The 14,554-nt window shown below is 44.3% G+C and overlaps 1 protein-coding gene across 1 annotated transcript in view; it reads left to right on the plus strand.

Moving 5' to 3' along the window:
* IL18RAP (interleukin 18 receptor accessory protein) overlaps positions 1-14,554 on the plus strand; it is a 66,201-nt gene that overhangs the window by 33,799 nt on the left and 17,848 nt on the right. The window contains exon 3 of the mRNA XM_006031516.3: positions 13,443-13,565. Within this exon, the coding sequence (XP_006031578.3) occupies positions 13,451-13,565 (115 nt within the window). The 5' untranslated portion in view covers positions 13,443-13,450. The remainder of the gene's footprint in view (positions 1-13,442; positions 13,566-14,554) is intronic.

Raw genomic sequence — 14,554 nt, forward strand, 5'->3', positions numbered from 1 at the left:
GCTGAATCAAACAAATTTGAAACATTGGCTCCTACTTGGAAGAAAAGAACAGGAAAAACACTAATAAGTTGCTAGGTAATTTAATCAGGCTAGGGAAGTTGCCTCCCTGCCTCTACATCATTAACACACCCAATACTGACTTCTTACAGTGGTAGAACTCTGGTCCCTGCCATTCACCAGTATATCCCTACAGAAAATATAACCAGTAGGAGACATTTGCATCTCCTTCCCATCATGGGGCATTGCCTGTAGAAAAAGAACAAGGACAGGCAGTACAGGCATTTAGGAGAGAACACAGGGCATGCACTGGTGTGGCTGCATCTCCCTTCTGCCACTGCTGCTGCTCTCCTCAGCTGCTCCTTCCCTAGGATGAGGCTATAAATGGTGCCAGGCTCCTCAGGGGATATTGGCAGGTGCGTACAGGTTTTTCCTTCCGGTGCCTGCTCCCTGCCTCTTGCCTGCAGGTGTCCCCCACTGGCTGGGGCCAGACTGTGGAAGGAGGAACATGTGTACCCCTGCTACTGTCCCTGGCTGACACAGGCATGAGGAGAGCCCCAGAGCCATTCCTGTCCCATTCTTGCTCAAATGCAGAGAATGGCTATGCAGGGAGATGGACTTAAGCAGAGACAGTGGGGGTGGCCTATAAGTTCCTCCTTCCAGTGCCCACTGCCAACCATTGAGCTCACCAGAGAGGAAGGTGGACAGGTAGGTAGCAGGAGCTGGAAGGAGGACACTGTGTGCCACTGCCCCCAGTTAAGCCCTGTTTCCCATGCAACCACTCTTCACAGCCCCTGGCTGGAGCAAGGGAGGAGTGGTTCTGGCTAGGTCAGCCAGGGTCATCAGCTGCAATGTTGACAGGGAAAAGCAGGAGGCTATACCCCTCTTTGTGCCCTTGTTTCCTGCCTATTTCCCTAGTGTCCCCTGACAATCCAGGGTCTATAGTCCTGGCCCACTCCCAACTCTGCATGATCAGAGGCTGGAAATTTGACTGCTCAAATGTTTATAGTGAAAACTTTGACACAGACTTCTAGTTGTTTCCCTCTCCCTCTCCATCTCCCTCACTTGTCCCATCTAAATGGGGTCACTGTTGTGGATTTTGGCTCGCCACTGTCTTTGGTCATACATATCTTCTTCTTCCAATTCTTTCTCTCTCATGTCCCTCTCCACTATATGTCTCCATCTCATCTTTGGTCTTCCTTTTCCCCTTCTCTCTGGTTGAGCCATTCTGGTAACTTTGTTTCCCACCTATTCTTCTGAACTCCTTTGAACATGCCTGTACCATGCCAGTCCTCTCTTGTTCCTTCTCAGATGCTTCCACTAGCTTCACCTCTCCTCTGATGTAAGTATAACTCACTTTATCCATCTTCGTCACTCCACACATCCATTAGGGCATTCTCATCTCTGTCACGTTCAGGCTCTCTTCTTGAGTTTTCTTCAGGGGCCATATCTCTGCTCCATGCAATCATGCTGGATGCACATGTCTTGTAGACTTTCCCTTTCAGCTTCGCTGATGCTCTTCTGTTGCATAATAACCCCGTCCCCAGTTTCCATTTCATCCACCCTGCTGTTATTTGATGGTTCAACTCTTTGTCTAGCTCAGCATTCTGCTGAACAGTTGACCCCAGATACTTGAACTTGTCAACTTTTTTATCATGTTTCTCAACTACCACACTTCCAACATCAGGTACCTTAGAGAAACACAGTGCATATATTCCATTTTGGATTGACTATTTTTCGTTCCTCTTCCCTCTAGCACTTGTCTCCATTGGTCTAATCCAGCTTGCACTTCCTCTAAACTCTCAGTGCGAATGACCATGCTATCCAAAAACATCATATTCCAGTGTGGTCTCCTTATTTGCTAAGTAAACACATCCATCATGCCCGCAAACAGGAATGGGCTCAAAGCTGACCCTATATGTATGCCCACCATCACCCCAAAGCTCTTTGTCTCTCCTGAACTGCTACTCACTTTTGTTGTATGTTTCTAATTCATGTTCTTGATGGTTCTGACATATTTCTCTGGCACCTCCTTAACTCTCAGGCACTCCCATATTTCCTCCCTGGGTACATTATCATAGGCTTTCTCCAGGTCAATAAAAACTAACTAAATACCTTTATCATCTTCCATGTATTTCTCTATCATCTGTTTTATTGCAAAAGCTGTATCCATGGTACTTTTCCTTGGCATGAATCTATACTGGCTTTTTCCAGTGACCACCTCAGTCCTTAACTGATTCTCCACCACTGTTTCCCATGCTTTAAAAGTTTGAGACCTCAATTTCACTTCCTGATAGTTGCCACAATCCTGGACATAACCTTTCTGCTTGAATATTGGCACCAACAAACTCCTACTCCATTCATTTGGCATCTTCTCCATGGCAAATATTGCTTTAAACAGCTTTCATAGTATATCGATTCCTTCTTCCCCCAAGACTTTCCAAACTTCCACTGCTATATCAACAGGTCCTGTTACTTTCCCTGTCTTCCTTTTGTTCAATGCTCTTTCACCTCTATTTTGCTGATGTCAGTCACCATGACTTGGGTTTCTGTGGCACTTGCTCACAAACTTCTTGGATTCTCTTTGTTCAACTTTCAAAACTTTGTCCTTCAGTTCTTTGCACAGGATGACCTCAGCTCCATTTCTTTTGTCTTCACCACTATAGAAAAGTTTTAATCCTCTTCCAGTCTCTCATTTTGTTTCCTTTCCACTTTGTTTCCTGCACGCATGCAAGATGCACTTTCTTCCTTTCCAACAAGTCTGCCACTTCACTTCTCCTCATCATACTCCCCACATTGAGTGTCACAACTCTCAAGTCCTTTCTTTTGACTAGCTTCTTTGGCTGCACTTGTCCTTGGTATGGTAGTCCTTGCCCATCTCCCATAGAATCTAGGCGTCGATCCTGCACATCACCTACAGGGTATTCTCTAGCAAGGTTTGTTCCTTGGATCCTCATCATGATGATTTGGCAAAGGTTTTTACAGCTGGATGCCCTTCCTGACACTAGCCCTCCTCCTTTTTCTGGGCTTGGGACTGGCATTGGATGGATTGAATTGCTCATCCATGATGGAGCGTGGCACAGACTTCTAGTCAGACAGCAAAAAGTCTAACAACTTCTAAGATGGAGTGTGAGAAGTTTATAAAGGGAACTGCATGTTGTGGTACCTACCAAACTAGAGGACCAGTCTTAACGATCCAAGAGGTCCTTTTTGGCCATTTTTTCCTTTACCTGGGGTAAAAAGACCCAATTCTATCAAAGCCAAAATGGGGTTGGTATTGACTTTGAGGAGTTGCCACGTCTTCTACATGGAGTTTTGAAATATTTTCTGCCTAATTAATAAAGAAAAGAAAATGCTAAAAAAAATCCTGATTTCTGCAATGTCTTTTAGATGTGCCAAAGTTTTAAGTCAAAATGTAACAGGGAGGCTAACACTCCTGTTACTTTAAAGGAAAACTTGCAGCAGATAAATAGAAGATAGATGCAAGGGACTAAACAGGGAGGAAGCCCTTTTACCTAGGCAGGAATCAGCCCATTAAGGAAAGGGGAGCACCTATAGCTGGTTAAGGAAATAAGGCCCGGGTGAGCAAGCTGCTCAGGTAGACAGTAGAGCCTTACCTTGCTGGGAACAAGGAAGCAGCAGTAACTAATTGCAAACCCCTACAGTGACTGGATGGCATGCCCTGATGAGTCAGCCCTGCAGGTGGTAAGGAGAGTCATCAGATTTGCAAGGTCAAGGCTTAGGAAGTATAAGAGCCCAGAGCTGCAGAGAGGTTGGCAGTCCTGCCCTGCAGGCGGCCAGGGAAGGAGCTCAGCCCTAAAAGGACTCTACCAGGTGGCTGGATGGGACTTGCTTATCCCAAGGACTGTGAGCTACCAGGAAGAAACTTCTCACCCAAAAGACCCTAGTTGAGAGACTTGCAGAGAGCAGCCTGCAATGAAGGTCACAAGTAAAGGCCTAAAGTTGTGCTGGGGTCAGCTAGTTACATAGCTGGTATGCTTACAGCTTGGGTGTAGCCAGTGCACTGAAGTTTTAGTTACAGTTATGACTGGTAGATCGAGTTTGGGACTACAAGGGTCATTTGGAAGTCCTGTTAGTGCCCAAGGGGCATGTGACTGCATTGAGCCCTGCCTTGGGGCAGGCTTAGGACACTAACCAGGGTCAGGTGCCCAAAGTCCATGAGGGGTATAACCATTGCCCAGAGAAAGGTGGAGACACAGGGCCAGGATCTCGTTGCTCAGAGAAGGGTCGTTGACAGTGGGCCTGGGCTAGGGGACCGACTAGAGCAGAGCGGCGGAAGCTGGGAAGGCTGAAGCCCCAACAAGGGAGTAAAGGCCTGAGGTGGCCTGGTGGCTTTGGGGACAGGTGCCCCACTCAAATGATGATCATTATACTTGTGAGGCATGGGCACAGCTGTAGGGGAAGATTGGAGACTGAGAATAGCCTCTAAGCAACAGGTGCCTCGAGGTACATACAGGCTGGGGGGCCCCAACTACTGACAGACTGGTTTCAGGTTACTGGCATCTGGGAGGGGATCTGCTAGTGAAGGAAGGATGAGGATGGGTTCTAGGATCCTTAGGCAGCTTCCCTTTTATAATTTAATGATTACATCAAGGTATGGCAGGAAAGAGCAGAAGGAAGGGTACCTAGAATCAGAGCACAGCAGTAATCATTTGGCCACCAGGGGGCAGCACGGTCACCCCTGGGACCTGGCCTTACTACACACGAATATTAGCTTTACTCTATCGCCTACCCACAGATGAACTATTTATAGATTGATATATCTAGGTATGTAGGTGGGACAGTTTGCTTTATATCTCAGAGCCTAAGATATATACTAGAAAGATGATTTTGAATGTTTCCCTGATTCTGGGGTAGGCTGAGTTTACTGCAGTTATTCAGAACAATCTGTACCAAATAACTTACTTTCTCTTATCGTGCAAAGGAGCAGCAGGGATGTGTATAGTTCACTGGGCTATTTTCCACTCTTGGTTATACACTCATTGACTTCTCACTCTTCTTGACGTGACCTTTCCTATCAGCCTCCTCAAGTTCTTCTGGTGACACGTGTTAAAGCAGTATCAGAAACACTGACTCAAACTAGCAAACAGCATTAGGGGCTAGGGTTTTTTTTACTCATTCTATGTTAGATCATTTGAGTAACACAGCAGAGCATGCACTGGTGATGTGCAGCTTTATCCATCCCAAGTTGTATCACAAAGTTAGGAGATACAGTCCTTCTTGGAGCAAAAATGCTGTGAGTACTTGGTTTCTTCTGTCCTACTTACCTGCTTCAGGGATGAAGAAAATCTGAAGCGGAGATAAGATGAAGCAGTTGCTTTCACATGCAGATTGTTTTTACTATGAGCAGTAACTTAACTGGTGATGGGCAAATGGGGCATGAGGCCCAGGCACTGATTTAGAAGGGATGCCAGAAGGAGCCCCAAGGAACCTGTGTCAGCAGCAGCACCTCACCCTGAGGCAGCATTGGCCCATGTCTGGGGAGGGAAGAATCTGTCACTCCCCAACTCCCCAACCCCCCCTCCCTCATCCCCCACTCTCTGGTGCTCAGAAGCCCTTCCCCACTTCGTCTGGGTGCCACAATTCCTAGTTACGCCTCTAGCAACAAGAATAGGAGTGACATTCATGGTAAGGCTCAGGTTTGCATTTGAGCATAATTGGTAAGCCTAAATGATAGAAGTCCTAGGAACTCACCTGACTTTAGGGCTGTCTTGATCCAAAACCTCACGATAACCAGGCTAACTGGTCTTTGACTTCATCTGAACTAGTACCATGAAAAAATTCCCTGTACAGTCTTAGATGCTTTCAGAAACCAGAGCTACATGGCTTTGTATAGCTTGAGTGCATCACTGAAGGATATGAGATTTCAGTTTGGAATCCTACTACCTATAAGTTTTAATTTAGTAAAGCAAATCACGAGAGAATTCTGTGCTTATTAAGTAAAAATATGTGAACTATACTTGGGGAAGAGAACTATTGTCTGCCATCTGTGCTAATATCAGGCAGAACTTTGAGGACAGAATGCACTTGTTCTTGTCCATTTTGTGCCCTGAGATTCCTCCACAGATTCAAGCCTCAAGGAGGGAGTGAAGCAAAGTGCTGGAAGAGGATTTACTTTTGCAATTGGAAAACCCTACTTCTAAAAGTTTCATTTTTAATTTAATAAAACTAGAAAGACATGAATTGAATCCAGCTAGACAAAACCAGCTAGATTATAGAACTAGAGTGTATTGTATATGGGCACTAATAAAGTAAAAGCCAGTGAGTGCATATTCATGTACGCTTTACTGCAGAGCTGACTAATTACCTCCTTAGTAAAGTGTCACCGTCTCCATGTGTGCCTGTAGTGTGGCACAGTAAATTAACTCTGCTGTAGGATAGTACTATCTGACACAAGTACTATCCTACAGCGAAGTAGTGACACAGGCCGAAATGCACATGTAGATGGTGACAGGGGCTAGCTGGGACACAAGGGTGCTGCAGTGTAGGGGGTGCTTGCCAACTAGCCCCACACTGGAACACCCTTGTGCCCCAGCCAGCCCCTCTGCAGCACGTTGAGCTGCTCCAGCCTGGTTCAGTGTGCTGCAGTCCTGGGCACACATGTAAACACTGTGCTGTTGAGAAACTCCAGCACAAACTGCGCTGGAGTTTATTGCTATGTGCTAATTGCATGCGTAGATGCACCCAGTGAAAAGCAAAATAAGCAAACACTATGGAGCTTGTTAGCTAAATGCCCTGTTCTGTAGCAAGTTGTAGAAGACCAGAAGCTCTGAGTATCCCTAATCTTTACTAAGATCCAGTTGAGACCACGTAGCTTTTCTCAAGAAATTCCATGTACCTTGCATGACTGATCTGTAATGTTAGCCAAGGGCCATGAGGGTATGTATGTGTGTAAATCTAGGGCAACCATCAACTGACCTGATAACCCTGAAACCACGTTGGAGAGAAAATCCCATATCTTACTACTTGTGATAGCAAGTTCTTGAGAAAAAATATGCATCCAAGAATTAGTGAAACAATCAGCGGAAAGAATAAATTACATGTATAAAAGGAAGGACCAAATCCTTATGTTTTTAATATATGTGCTATTCTATATGGCTGGACCACACTGAAAATGGAGAGTTTCTAAGATCCACCAGACCGTGGTGTTCAGTGCCAGCATCTAAATGAAATGACACACCTAAAGGTGCCAATATAATTTATTATAAGGAGAAAATGGAATGGACATCCATAAGGTGTTGTGTCTTCCATATACCACTAAATAGATGATGTGAGATTTGGTTGTTTTGAAGAGAATAAGGATAAAAAACACTTATCTATTTTACTTAATACCATTCTTTATTGCAGAATGGCTTGATCTTATATATATTTAAGATATGATATTTAATCTTTTTTAACTGAACAAAGTAAAAATCACCACAAATATCTGGGCAAAAATTCTTCATTTCTCATTTATTTTTCCTGTTTTTCAACAACACAAAGTTCAGTGGTATTTTGTTTAGCAAAAATGCAACTTTTTGTTGAGGGTTTATATTTTTTGGGCTAATCTTTTTACAAGAAAAGTAACCGGAAATATAGGAGGAACGTATTGCTGCTGAGCTGAGATAGGAAGGGATGATGACAGTGAGGTAGAGGAAATTCCTGTAAAGGAAACAGACTCACTCATTGCAAATTGCAAGAACTAACCACAATTCTTATCATGTATGTGAGGAGGATGTGAAGGTAAGATTTTTAGATATTTCTTCTTTCAAGTGAAACTTTATAAGCAGTTTTTATTATCTGCCCCTCCCCACTCCATCTCTATGTTTTATCCATGTTATAGGTTGATTAGTTATTTTTATTTAATATGTTATTTTTAAAATATTGCTTTTAGTTCTTCTTCATGCGGTGCATACATTTTAGTAAATAGTGTTACTAGGTTTTCTAAATTTCACTTTTCTTTACATAGTAGCTAATCATCCTCTAGTAGTTGTTAGACTATGTTCTTGTTCTCCTTTACACTGATATAAATCAACTGAAATCAAGAAATCACAATGTTAACTGATATGAAACTAGTGTAAGGAAAAGAGACCGAGATTTAAGATGATAAACTAAGCTTGTGGCATGCCAGTCTTTACTGGACTATAGCAGAACTAAATTTAATGCTCACAAAATAAATTTTCATTACTTTGGATCCAAGGCATAATATAAATAAATAAAATCACCTCTTAAATAAAGTCATTATCTTGTAAGAAAAGGGAACTACAATATAATTCATGTACTTTTCCCCTGCATTGCTTTATCACAGGAAATAAAGAAAAGACCACTGCCTTTTTTTTCTGTGTGAAGTAGCTTCCATAGATCTCATTTGTATTTGAAATGACAGTAAATACAGGGATGATACTAGGTATTTCTTTGAACTTTTGGGAAACCTGACTGACAGGCTTTCTTGCCAGTAAAGTATTCTAGAGAAATATGTCCCTCTCCAGGAGATGTGTGTTAAAGAAGGGTATGCTGATCTTAAAAGGAAGGGTTGATGAAAAAAAATGGAAAGTTTATTTTGTCTTCTGAATATCTTGTCTCCATAGGCATACTTTCATATGCATGTGTCCTGCCATGCAGCGGCAGACCCCACATCAAAACAGGTAGCTCTTAAGGCTGTGTTTCCCACTGTTTCAAAAATATAGAGCCAACGTTAGAAATATTCTAACCCCTTAACTGCCTGTTAGTCTTTCTGGCTACAGTTTTCTGGATTCTGCTTTTATTGAGGCTAGCAGTTTGGGAGTGAGACTTGTACACTGTAGATGAAAGAACCTGGAGAGAGCAGGTAGCATGCACACTACCCCACTAGCTATTGATTTCCAATGGCATCTGACCTCATTTGGCAAAGCTCACAGTTTCACAGAGGGGCTATACATTTAGACTTGATTTAAAAATGGGGATACGTTCCCAAGAAACGTGTTCCTTTTCTTGCTAAAGAATTTTCAAAATCTATATTTTTTCAGTCAACCCTAAATACGATCCATCAAGCTGTCTCCTGTACTACACGAATGATAGAACTGTTTTGTTTTGGTTCATTCTCCTCTCCAAATTCTCATTCAAGAGATGGTGTTATGGGATGATTTTCAGAAGAGTTTTCACCTGAAAGCATCTTATATTTTCAGGGCTATTTTAAGTTGTATTTATCACTCTTGCCATGCCCCGCTTTGTTTATTTAGTTGTTTACTTGCTTGGTCTACTTATGTAGTCCATGATCCTTGGAAAGTAGCATCTAACCAGGTGAGACTGAAGCTGAATCATCAGATTTTTTGTAATTATAATATTTATTATTTTTTATAGTATAACAATAAAATAAAACCAACCAAAACAATGAGTCATCAGATTCTGAGCTTCAAAAAATCTTTAGTTCTTGGTTCCAGCAATCTGTACAGAGCGGTAGTGTGTAAAAGCTCAACTTTTATTTAAAAATAGTCTGTTCTCCTTTTCCTTGTGCAGAAAGCCTTAAAATATACTGGACTTACCAAATTCTAAGATGACTTTAAAAGGAAGCTGATCCTTCAATAATTAGAGTCCACGCATGGAAAATTTGTTTTAAAATTTCCATGTCTAGAATCTAATTATTGGAGTGTCATCTTAAGTTTGTTCCCTAACACTGCAGCAGACAAGCAGCGATATGGGATCAGGTAGCAGGGGAGTCGAGTGGCATGTCCCCTGCCCTTCCCTCTATTGCCTGTCCCCCAACTCCAGTACTTGCCACCCTCACTGCCTGTGCATCCTGCCCTTCACCCTCTCTTCTCTCCACAACTTCTGCTCCCCTGCTACTGCCGTTATCCCCCTGCTACCACCTCTGCCTTTGCACCCTCCACACAACTGCCTGTCCACCCTGCTGCTTACCTCCCTGGCCCAGGGCACAGAGCACATGCTAGCTCCGGTCCTCACCTGGCCACACAGCAGCAGTTGTGGTGGCAGCAGCTCCAGCTCTGGCCCCAGCTTTGGATTGGAGCCAGAGCTAGAGCCGACCACTGCAGCATGGCCAGGTAGAAGCTGGAGCTAGCATGTGCTCCATGCCTTGGGCCATAATGGGGCCAGGGCCAGAACTGGAGAGTAAACAGCAGCAGGGAACGAAGGTGGGAGGGGGGCAGTTCCTGCAGGAGGCAGTGTGTGGGAGGGCAGTGGCTGAGGCTCCAGTTCTGTCCCCATGCTGAGGTTGGGGCTGAAGTCAGAGTTGCAGCAGCCTCCTGACCCCTGTTTGTACTCAAGTCCAAGATGAGGCTCTTTCTCCCACCCCCAATATTAAATGGGAGAAAACCTTGTCTTGGATTTGAATAAATATGGTAAATAACTAAAACTAATAAGTAGAAAAGGAACAAACAGCTGGGTGCTATATTTGCATGAGGGAGACTGAAATCCTTTCTCAACATGCACACTTTTCAAGCAATATTAATTTATTAAATTTGAGATGTAGCTTTCTTCTGCTTCCCAACACCGAATCAGGTCTATGGTATGATCTTGATGAAAATTATGTGTTGTGATTTTTGGTATGGAGGCTTTGCAAAATATTTCCCAGTCTCATCCCAACAATGCTAATGCTGGCTTTGGGCAAACGTTCTATAGCATTTTTACTTCTTCCCTCACTGCTCTCTTTGAACATCAAAAAGGAACATCATCCTCTCTAGAATAATGTTAGAGAAAATCCCATCTCAAACATGAGCTGGACTTTTGTGGAGAATGGGAGGGTTTTGTAATGTAGCTAGTGAAACCTGGTAGGAGTGTATCGCATTGAGTTACTAGATATTTGGTAGGAGTGTGTGTTGGTGTTTGGGAATGCATGTGGGTATGTGACATTAGAAAGAGAAATAAAAAAGGCTGCCCTCAACAAAAAATACAGAAAAGTACTATTGACTTAGCAATGACAAATACACAATGAAGTGCCTTTTAAATGAAGTTCTGACATAAATACTATCAAACTTCTGTTTCACTGCACCTTCTGCCATGGTTGTCTTGCCTCCTGGAGGTCTTTTCTCAATTGGTGATAGGTAGTCCTGTCTTGTTATTCAGTATAGTACATGGTCTCTATACTGGCAGCTTCATGATAACTCCTGAAATCCATATGAAATGAAGCAGGTGAACTAGAGCCAAGTTAGTATCAAAGTTAATGAGGAAAAAGAGAAGGGAAAAAATTACTTTTAACACTAAGAATAGATGATTCAAGGATATATTGGTCTATATTCAGTTTGTGGTTTTTGACTCAAATGCTACATTGAATGTTAAATAGTTGCCTGAAAGTGCAAAGTGCGTGTAAAGTTCATACTGGTGTAAAATAACCAGGTGCTGTACTTCTGCCTTTTTGTGTGAGTGGTTTGCATAATGAACCCTCAGATCAAAGGTTCACCTATTAGACTTCTTTTTCCAGGTTCAGTCAGTGTCTGTTATGCAGTTTTGCAAGTGTAATGACACTTAGTGGTCAGTTGATTGGGTTAAGAAGAGTTAAGGTAGCAAAAATGTCATGGAAGCTTAACTGAGTGAAGGGTCATGGTATCGGACCTGTCTTTACTGAGATCATGAATGGTGCAATTCCAGCTTGCCCAGCCAACACCCAGATAGCTAGGGACCTACTTAATTCACGGTTTCGCAGATTTCATAGAAACCACAAAATCCAGGATAGTCTGCAAAATCAACAACAACAACAGAAAACCAATAAAAATAAAATGCTGGTTTTCTAGTGGGAGCCAGTGGTCCTTGCTGCCAGAGGGGAAGGTGGCAGCTGGCAGGGCAGCATGAAGGGCAGCAGACAAGCAGACGGCGGCCCCAGTCTCCAGCTCCCCCTGGCTGCCCCCTCCTCCATCGTCCCCCCTGCTGGGGCCTCTCTGCCAATCGGTGCCAAAAGGTGGGATGGCACACAGGGCAGTCAGCAATCAAGATTGTGGCTGCCCCATGAAGGGCAGCTAGCAATCAAGATGGATGCTCCCTTGTTCACCCTCTCCACCCCCCCAGGCCTCTGCCAGTTGGTGCTGAGTGGTGGGGCTGCTGCAAAATGCCTGTGAAATGAGCTCTGTGGTCAAAAAATGAGTGAAAACTTAGTTGGCATTATCTGAGGGATGCCTTGCTTCTAAAGTGGGGTACCTTAATTCTAAAAAGATTGAGAACCTTTTTAGATGTGTCCAGACGAGCATGCACATCTAAACATTTGGCCTGTTGCAGCACCTCAAAGCAGTTTGAGAGGGTGGGGCAGCAGTGTGCGGCATGCAGCAGAGGACCCTCCCCCCTGTGGGGGGCAGGCAGCAACAGCAGCAGCCCAAGGCAGGAAGGGGTGCGGCCAATTTACCCCCAAAAGCTCAGAGAATAAGCCAAAAGCTAGCAATAGCCAGAGGCAGTAAGGGGTCCGGCCATCTTCTCCACAGAAGCTCCTGAGACCAAGCTTGCAGCAGCAGCAACAGCAGCAGCCTGGGCCAGGAAGGGGCATGGCCAAGTTCCTCCCAAGGCTGCTCCCCCAGAAGCTCCTGAGAGCAAGTAGCCCTGAGTCGTTTGTCAGGGCAGCTATTTATACAGGTGCTGGCCCCAGTCTCCAGCTCCCCCTGGCTGCAGATCTGGGAGGAGCTGGGCAGGGTCAGTTTGCCCCAGGTGGCACAACTTGCCCCACACCAAAGTGCATGTTCAGGCACAAGTGCTGTGGCAAAAATCCCTGGCACAAATTTGTGCCGTTCTTGTGTGTATGCACCCCAATGCTATAATCAGTGCTAGATTCATAATGGGGATTCAGTCAGGAGAACTCTGTCTGCCTGAACTAAGCATGCAACTACAGAAGAGATGCATTTGTAAAACTGACTCTCCATCTTTATTTCTATATAGGGCTTGTTTAAATTAAGTTTTGTATATATTCTCCACTTTCAAGTTGTGTAAACTGATATGTTTTAGAAACCCATTACAAGTAACAACTTTTAAAAAAGAACTGTCTCGGTGAAACAGCCCTAAATTTTTATTATTGCAGTTTTGTGTTTTGAATAGTAATCTAAAACCAGTGCCAGATTTAGGCACAAGCTATAGCTTAGCGCCTCACACTATGAGGGGCCTCTAAGCATTGGCTGCTGGACTGGAAGTGACAGTGGACTGGCAAACCACGGCCCTGCAGAGCCAGGCAGAGAGGCCACAACTCCTCCTGCAGGGCCCGTAGCAGCTGCAGTTGAGGTTTGGCCCACCCTCCCACCCGGGGGTGGAAGTAACTTTACCTGTGTTCTGCCAGAAATTCTGAGAGCGGGGCTCCGCAATTTGCCGACCACGGCCACTTCCGGTCTACAGTTTGCTGGGCTGCGGCATGGAAAGATTGGGAACCCCTAGTTAAGGGCCCCACCCTGTCATAATCCAGCCCTGTCTAAAACAATCACTTCCTAGTCTAGTCTAATGTGGATTATTGTTCAAAGCAAATGCTTGATTTTTCTTTTCTACAGCAAAGAAGATGCTATTTATGCGGTACCTCTCTGATTATCAACTGAAGTCCGAAAAGAAACCAATGCTTACTTTTTGTTGGATCCTGCTTTTGTTGATCAGCAAAGCTGAGTTCAGCCTGTTGGGTAAGGGACTGTGGGCTTTCTGCTGTAAGGATCTGAACAGGGTTTATGTGGAAGTTAGGTGCCAAAGGTCCAAAGAATAATTCAGACAGGACTTGCTTCAACAGGCCCAAAAGTCCATAGGTGCCTAAGTTGATTTAGTGCCTCTAATTGGGCCTCAACAGTTCCCTAAGTCAATGTTTCCTAAACTTTTCCAGCCCAAGGCACACTTAAAATTTTTTAAAGGCAGGGGCAGGCAATTATTTCAGGCGGAGGGCAGCTTACTGAGTTTTGGCAAGCTATTGAGGGCTGCATGACAGGCAGCCAGGGGCAGGTAAATATTCATTTTCTAAATTTTTTAGGAGCCCCGCGGGCCAGATAGAATGGCCTGGCGGGCCGCATCCAGCCCACAGGCCACATTTTGCCCACCCCTGTGTTAACGCATTCTCCATCCTCATACCTATTGCAGCTCATTGCCATGATAAAATTCCATGGCATACCTGTTCATTTCTGATGGCACACTTCTGTGCCGCAGCACACTGGTTGGGAAACACTGCCCTAAGTGCCTACACTTCAGCTTCTGAGCACATTCAGAAGTGAGCCAGTTTGCTCACTGAGGCACCTGTGCTGTGGGATGGTGAAGATCCCACAGACAGATCTGACCTGTTATACATTCTAAGGGTGCACACGTAATTCCAACTATCATCATTCAGCTAAAAACCCTGACTGATTGTGGTAGCACCTATTATTTGCACAATTGCCTAGTGGTTATAACATGTGCCCAGGTACTGGGTTCTATCCCCTTCTTAGGCTGAGCAGACTCAAATCAATGTCTCTCACTTCTCAAGAAAGTAACTTACACCAAGTTGGGTAAGAGTATCCTCAACTCCTCCTGTTGAAGTTGGGCCACTGAACACACCTAAGAATGCAGAGTGAGAGACCAAGGGGAAATGTGATGGTAGCCAATGATAAGGACACTTTCCTTGGGGAGAGGGAATTCTGGGTTCCAATTC

The sequence above is a fragment of the Alligator sinensis genome, unplaced genomic scaffold (genome assembly GCF_000455745.1).
Source record: "Alligator sinensis unplaced genomic scaffold, ASM45574v1 scaffold680_1, whole genome shotgun sequence".
Lineage (NCBI taxonomy): Eukaryota > Metazoa > Chordata > Crocodylia > Alligatoridae > Alligator > Alligator sinensis.